This window comes from Scyliorhinus torazame, chromosome 25 (assembly GCF_047496885.1).
Source record: "Scyliorhinus torazame isolate Kashiwa2021f chromosome 25, sScyTor2.1, whole genome shotgun sequence".
NCBI classification, from domain to species: Eukaryota; Metazoa; Chordata; class Chondrichthyes; order Carcharhiniformes; family Scyliorhinidae; genus Scyliorhinus; species Scyliorhinus torazame.
The window spans coordinates 20,655,088-20,663,412 of record NC_092731.1 but is presented as its reverse complement, the minus strand read 5'-3'; the positions used below and the strand labels follow the sequence as shown (position 1 = coordinate 20,663,412).

General features: G+C 52.0%; 1 protein-coding gene across 4 annotated transcripts in view; it reads right to left on the bottom strand.

Annotated features, from left to right (window-relative positions):
- Positions 1-4,034: 4,034 nt before the first annotated feature.
- Positions 4,035-8,325, bottom strand: part of LOC140402389 (guanine nucleotide-binding protein G(I)/G(S)/G(O) subunit gamma-8-like) — a 385,252-nt gene continuing 380,961 nt past the window's right edge. For 2 of the 4 annotated variants that reach the window (XM_072490136.1, XM_072490135.1), the window contains exons 2-3: positions 6,226-6,338; positions 4,035-4,363 (exon numbers count right to left, since the gene is read on the bottom strand). In XM_072490136.1, the coding sequence (XP_072346237.1) occupies positions 4,238-4,363; positions 6,226-6,309 (210 nt within the window). In that variant the 5' untranslated portion in view covers positions 6,310-6,338 and the 3' untranslated portion in view covers positions 4,035-4,237. Of the gene's footprint in view, positions 4,364-6,225; positions 6,361-8,325 lie in introns of all 4 variants that reach the window. The other 2 variants (XM_072490134.1, XR_011938131.1) reach the window with 2 other exon arrangements.

The following is an 8,325-nucleotide window of genomic DNA, read 5'->3' as shown; positions in this document are numbered from 1 at the left end:
TGGCGCGATTAGGGTTCTTAGATGCGCAGAGGGTAAACATTTACGGGGCTGTGGAGACTGGGACAACAACAGATCCTATTTATGTAGCGTCTCTTACATAAGAAAAGCTCCAGGGGCGCACAGGAGCATTACAAAACACAATCTGACACTCCGCCAGGTGAGGACCTGTTTGGGGTCGGCGAGCAAGAGCCTGCAAACGCAAACTCTTGTTCTCGCTGGAGTTCAGAAGAATGAAGGGGGGTATCCATAGCAACCTATAAAATTCCAACAGGACTGGGCAGGATAGACGCAGGAAGGATGTTCCCGATGGTGGGGGGTGTCCAGAACCAGGGGTCACAGTCTGAGGATACGGGGTGGACCATTTCGGACAGAGATGAGGAGAAATTTCTTCACCCAGAGAGTGGTCGGTCTGTGGAATTCACTACCACAGGAAGTAGCTGAGGCCAAAACATTGCATGTTTTCAAGAAGCAGTTAGATATAGCACTTAGGGCGAAGGGGATCAAAGGATATGGAGGGAAGGCAGGATTAGGCTATTGAGTTGGATGATCAGCCATGCTCATAATGAATGATGGAGCAGGCTCGAAGGGCCGAAAGGCCTCCTCCTCATATATTCTATTTTTCTATATTTATATAGCACCTTCCCCAACCGTTGGACATATGGTGATGATGTATAGCCAGCGAAGTGCAGTTTTGAAGTGCTGTCACTATTATATTTCAGGAACGAGCCAGCTAATTTGTGCACAGTGTCAGGGTCCTTCCTGTTCAGTCTCTTATTTCCACTTGCTTTTATTTTGCTGTTATCATTTTTGATTCATGGGTGATTAATGGACATGTGTCTTTAGGTCGAGCAGCGGAGGGAGTTACAGAAGTTACAGGAGAGAACACTCTGCTAGTTTGAACTGGAGGCCTCAGGCTTTATGGCACCAGAGAGAGAGAGATGGGGTGGGACTCCGATTGATTGGCTGTTGGCCAGTGAATTGGCAAAAGGCCACACTCTGCCCGGTAACAGGTGGTGATTGGATCTCATCCCAGTGGGATGATATTCAGAGTCCCAAGGAGCTCCGTTTGACTCCTGGAAGCACAGGGACAAGGACCTTCTCTCCCTCTGCTCCGTGTTTTCCTCCAGAAAGGCTGTGAGTGCTGTATTCCTGAACCTGAGGAGAACCGGAATGAATGAACCTACAGGAAAACCATTACAGTCTGCAAACAAAGAACAGGACCTGCTCTATCTCTCTCTCTCTCTTTCTCCAGAAAGGCTGGGAGTGTTGTGTTTCTGAAACTACAGAGACCCGAATGAATCTACCCGAATGACTCAAAGCGAAGTTTGAAGAGGGGTAAGGGGCTGGAAACAACTAACTGAAACAAATACTTTTTATTCCTTTTACTTATGATTTTTACCCTTTTCCACCCTTCTCTGTTTGTCTGTCTTGTGTGTGTGTGTGTGTGTGTGTGTGTATAGAGGGTGAGGGGCAAGTTAAAGCAGGGGGGATTAGGAATTAGATAATAGTTAACCAGTTATATTTGCTGCATATTACATTCTAGTTCTTGTTACAACTAAACAGTGATCATGTTTAAATTTACAAACCTGGTGACTGTAATTATTGGACAGCCAAGGGCCAAAGACTTGGGGTATTCTTTATAAGAATTATTGGTTAATTCATTTGTGTTGTGATTCCGGGGCTCGAATTGACCGGGTGCCAACCCAGGGTGTCGTAACAATAGTAATACCCCACAAACAGCAGTGTGATAATGGCATGTCTGTTTTCCCTTTGTGTGTGGGAGGTTGATTGAGGGAATAAATATCAACCAGGATGCCAAGGAGAATCACCACCCCCCCCACCCCCCACCTGCTCTTTTTGAAATAGCGCCACGGGATCTTCTATGCCCGAGCAGGCAGAGAGGGCTTAACACCTCATCTGAAAGATGGCCCCTCCGACAGTGCAGCACTCCCTCAGCACCGCGCTGGTGTGTCGGCCTGGGATTATGTGCTCAAATCTCTGGAGGGGGACCTGAACCCCAGAAGCTGGCGCCTCTGAGGTGAGAGTGGCACCGACCGACCCACAGCCGACACTGCGTCCGAGCGGTAGGTTTGAAGGGAGAGGCGGCGAGGGTTCAGGAGGATGATCCCAAAGCTGAGGGTCCAGATAGCTGAAGGGCCGTTCACCACACTGTGCAGTGGCACGGGGAAAAGGCAATGAGTCACGATGCTCGGAGAGCCGGTGCGGACACGATGGAGCGAATGGGCCCCCTTCAGCGCCGCGATGATCGTGCGGTTCCATGATCACGGATTAAAATCGGCGGTGCTCAAGAGTCCGGACTCCAAGGAGCTCGGATATCTGGAGGGTCGTGGGACTGGAGGAGATTGCAAGGGATAGAGATGGCGAATTGAGTAGCTCCAGCAAAGGGCTGGCACAGATCCGACAGGCCGAACGGCTCCCTTCTGCGCCTTCCCGTTCCACAATTCTGTCAAGAATAATCGCCAGCGGCGACTGGTTGGGGCAAACGGCCGACTGCCATTGGCGGTGAAGCCTTCTCCGGCGCAGACACACGTGGAAAGGAAAACAGCCTTCGACAGGGAGCCAACAGCCTCAACTTGAGACAAGTTTATTTGGAGAGTGCGGGAGCAACATGGCTAACATCACAGTAAAATCAGACAGGACACAGCGAGCTGTATCTGGGTGACTTGCCCCGTCGCACAGTCTTCACCAAGTAGGGACAGCATTCCTATTGAAGAGAATTTCAGGAAACCCATTCCAGGAGTGGATTCCATTCCCCAAGTGTGCACAGAAGGACTTGTCGAGAGCGTTGTGGGCATCTTCAATACCACACAGTTTATACATAAGGAAAGGCAGCTTTATCATTTATTGCCGATGGGAGGGGGGTGACGATGGGGGATAATCCCCACTTAAAAGTGGCTGGAAGGAATCGATGGTTAGTTGGGATGACTGAGTTTTGAGTGTGGGCCTCGGTCTTATCTCTCATTATTCAGTGATGGGGTGTGGGTATCGCTGGCTCTGGGCCAGCATTGATTACCCATCCCTAATTCATAGAATCCCTGCAGTGCAGAAGTCGGCCATTCGGCCCATTGTCTGATTGCACCGATTGTCTGAAAGAGCACCCCGCCCAGACCCACTCCCCTGTCTTATCCCCATAACCCCACCTATGGACACCAAGGGGCAATTTTATCATGGGCAATCCACCCTTACCTGCACAGCTTTGGACTGGGGGAGGAAACCGGAGCACCCGGAGGAAACCCACGCAGACACGAGGAGAACGTGCAGAGTCCACACAGATAGTGACCCAAGCCGGGAACCGAACCTGGGTCCCTGGCGCTGTGAAGTCATGGTGCTAACCACTGTGCTACAGTTCAGCCCACTACGCCCCTCACAAGTGGTAAAATTGCCCACCAGAAATGCCAATCTAGAAAGACTAATTCTTTGTCGATGTGCTAACAAGAGTTGACGACCCTGGGTGGGTTGGACAACCTGGAGATGTCATCCAACGGCCTCGCCTCCCTGCTCCGGCTATTGGTCAACTGGTTGCTCAGCAACCTTGCCGGCCCCGCCCCACCCCCTCTACCCAGCCCCCCGACGGAAAGTGAACCCAGTTGAACGACCCCCGTCTCTCAGCCAAACCCCCTTTTACCCGCCTACCTCCTACATCTCCAATAACCACAGTCTTCATGGAGAATGGAATAAATTGAGGGGGGGGGGGGAGGAGGGGTGTTTTTGGTTTAAATCCTCTGTATCAATTTTTTCCTGAGTTTTGGCTCTTGGGGATTAACCTCTGATTTCTGGAGATTCCTGAGCAGTTGACAACTCTGGGTTCGTGTCAGAAGATTACAACGTCTCAGTTGGTGATGAAGAATTATTTCTCGGTGTCTGTGTCCGAGAATACAGGAGACAACTCGACATCGAACTCTCCAATGCTCCGACGTGGCCGGAGGTTTCACTGCTACACTTTACTAAGCTGAAAGATATTGAGCCTAGCTGCCCATGTGGAGTTTCATTTTATAAAAGGCCAAAACATGAGGAAAGGGACACATTTATTTATTTCAACTTAGGAGGTTAAAATCACTTCACTCATGGCAGGGTTGGCGATGAATCTTCCTGTTTCGTAATTCCGCACTTTCATCCTCTGCCTGTGGGCAACCTTGATCCAAACTCCTTGTGAAGCCAACCAGAGCGCCCTCAGCGCAGGTGGAGGGGGGGGGGGGGGGGAGCATGCAAGGCTACTCTAGAGGATGGAGCACATGCCCTTGTCCCGGAAGGGATTGTTGGAGTTGGGGACGGGAGTGACGAGGGGGTCCTCCTTGGCGTGTTCCTCACAGTATGCCAGGAGTTCGGCTGCGGCCTTGGAGACCTGGCGTGAGAGAGAGAGAGGGAGAGACACGGAGTGGGGGAGAGAGAGAAAGGGGGATAGACAATGAGAGGGAGGGAGAGAGGAAGAGGGAATGAGAGGCGAGAGAGAGGAGGGAAAGAGAGGGGAGAGACAGCAAGAGGAAAAGAGAGGGAGACGGGGGGCGAGGGAGAGAGAAAGAGGGGGGTGAGAGGAAGAGGGAGTGAGAGAGAGGGGACAGACAGCACGAGGAAAAGAGGGAGAGACAAAGAGGGAGAGTGAAAGAGAAGTGACAGAGGGTGAGAGGAAGAGGGAGTGAGGGAGGGGGAGGGAGAGAGAGAGGGGGAGTGAAAGGGGAGAAAAAGGGGGAGAGAAAGAGGGAAGAGACAGAGTTACAAGGGGGTGGCAACATGAATGGAAACCGTAAATGATTTGTTGTTTTTTGCTATGCATTAATTAAAATATATGCATTAATATTGAAATTAAATATCATAATTAAATTACTAATTCATGCCAGGAACAACAGCATGGATATTGAGATATTAGAGAATCAAAACTGCAAGAAAACATTCTAAGTGAAATGATAGAAATACAGGTCCCTTTAAGAATAAACCTGGTCCTGCTTCAGGCCTAGGTCAGAGGCTGGGAATCCTGCAGCGGGTAACTCACCTCCTGACCCCCAAAACCTGTCCACCATCTACGAGGCACAAGTCAGGAGTGTGATGGACTCTCCACTTGCCTGGATGAGCGCAGCTCCAACAACCCTCGAGAAGCTCAACACCATCCAGGACAAAGGGTTATAGGGGCCGAAGGAGTTTACCGAGGCAGGGAGGGCTTAGGAGCTGGAGGAGGTTACAGAGATAGGGAGGGGCGTAAGGGTTCGAGGAGGTTACAGAGATGGGGTGTTCCTGGGCGAGGTTACAGACATAGCGAGAGTTGTATGGTTTGGAGGTGGTTACGGATAGAGGGAGGGTTGTCGGGGCTGGAGGAGGTTGCAGAGATGGCGAGGGTTCTAGGGGCTGGAGGAGGTTGCAGAGATGGCGAGGGTTGTCGGGGCTGGAGGAGGTTGCAGAGATGGCGAGGGGTCTAGGGGCTGGAGGAGGTTACAGAGATGGCGAGGGTTCTAGGGGCTGGAGGAGGTTGCAGAGATGGCGATGCTTCTAGGGGCTGGAGGAGGTTGCAGGGATGGCGAGGGTTCTAGGGGCTGGAGGAGGTTGCAGAGATGGCGAGGGTTCTAGGGGCTGGAGGAAGTTGCAGAGATGGCGAGGGTTCTAGGGGCTGGAGGAGGTTGCAGAGATGGCGAGGGTTCTAGGGGCTGGAGGAGGTTGCAGAGATGGCGAGGGTTCTAGAGGCTGGAGGAGGTTGCAGAGATAGGGAGGGTTGTAGGATTTGGAGAAGGTTGTCGAGATAGGAAAGGTTTAAGGGGCTGATAGTGTTTCCAGAGATAGGAAGGATTGTCGGGCTGGAGGAAGGTTACAGAGATGGGGAGCGTAGTAGGAGTTGGAGGAGGTTATGGAGATAGAGCAGGGTGAGGTCATGGAGGATTGTAATGATAAAGTTGATGCGTTTATGGATCTGGGAACCAGTATAGGTCAATGAGAGAATGGGTGCCTGCCTTGTAAATCTCAGGGGCTGGATTCTCCGCCGGGGGGATGCTCCGTTTTACCGGCAGCCGACGGCGTGGGGCTGCCTCACAATGGGAAACCCCATTGAACAGCCGTAAAGGAGTATCCCGCTGCCGTGCTGAAACAGAAATGTGGCATGGCGGGGTGTCCAGCCCCTGAGCTGTAGCCAAGGGCGGCTGTTTCTATCTCAGTGTCGGTGTTGGAGTACCCAGCACCGAGATTCCTCAACCACTGGGTGTTCCCGGTTGAGTGCGGCCTCACCTGCATTCTGTCGATGTGGACCTCCAACTTCAGCTGCTCCACAGCCATCCGGGCCTCGGCAATCTTGGCCGTCTGGTTGGGCATCTTGTCTCGCTCAGCTCCGACTCCTCACGCTGAAATACAAACCGGGAAAATCTGGAGAGGTGAGGTATGAGGAGAGAAAGCGAGATCAGCGCCAATACAGTAAAGTAAACCAGACAGGGGTTCAAATCCCACCTCAGCAGCTAGCGGCGTTTGGAGTTCAATTACTAATTTGGAATTGAAACCTCGACGGAGGACTTCCCGCCTCAGCGGCGGTGGGACCTGTCGCACACGATTCGGCGGCCTAGTGAAAGGTCCATTGACTTTCGGCGGGAGGGGTGGTCATGGTGGTGGGGAAATCCCACCCCTGTAATCTCAGTAACGGCAACCATGAAACTATCGTCGATTGTCGTAAAAACCCATCTGGTTCACTAATGTCCCCTTTAGGGAAGGAAATCTGCCGCCCTTACCCCGGTCTGGCCTACACGTGACTCCAGACCCACACAGAGATGTGGTTGATTCTTAACCCCCCCCCCCCCCGTCTGAAATGGCCGAGCGGGACACTCCGTTCAAGGGGCAATTAGGGGTGGGCGGCAAATGCTGGGCCCGGCCCAGCGACGCCCACGTGCCGAGGAAGATTTTGGGCAGTTAAGAATGTAGTCACAGTGTCGGAAAGGCAGCTTCCAATTTGTGCACAGCAAGATCCCACACGCAGCGAGTGACAATGGGCAGGTGGTCTGTTTTCACGAGGTTTAAGGAGTGATCCAATTGCAGTGTTGAGGATTAAAAGTTTTGATCGGGTCGAGAAAAACTATTTCTGCTGGTGGGGGGCGGGGGGGGGGGGGGCGGTGTGGAGTTGTGGGGTGTCGAGCAGAGGAAGTCCAGACCAAGGGACAGAACGTTTAAATTAGAGCCAGATCACTCAGAGATGATGTTGGGCGAGGGGGGAGCCGCTATGGAGATCTGAAACTCTCTCCCCCTGCCCTGAAAAAAAACGCCGTGAAGGCTGTGGGAGAGGAGGGGGGGCGGGGGGTGGTCAATTGAAAATTTCAAAACTGAAAGGGATAACGTTCCCCTCCGAGCAGCTCACCACCCTGACTTGGAAAAATATCAGCCGTTCCTTCACTGCCGCTGGTCAAAATCCTGGAACTCCCTCCCTAACAGCACGGTGGGTTTGCCTACACCAGAGGGATTGCAGCGGTTAGAGAAGGTGGCTCACCACCACCTTCTCAAGGGACAATTAGGGATGGGCAATAATTGAGGGCCTGGCCAAATCCCATGGATGAATATTTTTAAAAAACATTAAACCGAGACGCTGCCTGCTCTCGCGAGTGGGTGCGGAAGATCGATTCCACGGCACCATTTTGAAGAAGGTTGGTGGAGTTTGGTCTGGGTTCTTGCTCAATATTTATCCCTCAGCCATAGAATCAGAGAACTTACAGAGCAGAAGGAGGCCATTCGGCCCATCGAGTCTGCACCGGCTCTTGGAAAGAGCGCCCGACTTAAGCCCACGCCTCCACCCTATCCCCGTAACCCAGTAACCCCATCTAACCTTTCTGGACATTAAGGGCAATTTAGTATGGCCAATCCACCTAACCTTTGGACTGTGGGAGGAAACCGGAGCACCCGGAGGAAACCCACGCAGACATGGGGAGAACGTGCAGACTCCGCACAGACAGTGACCCAAGACGGGATTCGAACCTGGGACCCTGGAGCTGTGAATAACAGTGCTAACCACTGTGCTACCGTGCCGCCCACATCACAAAAATACAACGCGCTGGTCATTTACCACATTGCTATCTGTTTTGGGAGGTTGCTGCGTACAAGTTGCCTGCGACGTTTTCCCCATTTCGATAGTGACTACCCTTGAGCTGAATGCAAAACGCTTTGGGACAGTTTGGGGTTGTGAAAGGCACTCAATAAATGCAAGTCTTTCTTCTTAAAGCTACGCATTGAGATGGACACTCTTACTCTGAGATACATCAAAGCTATTAACATGGGATGAATCAGGTTGAAGTTGGGCCGGTGCCTTTTAGACAACTGATACGAGGAGATCCCGTAAACATCAAGGGGCTGAGC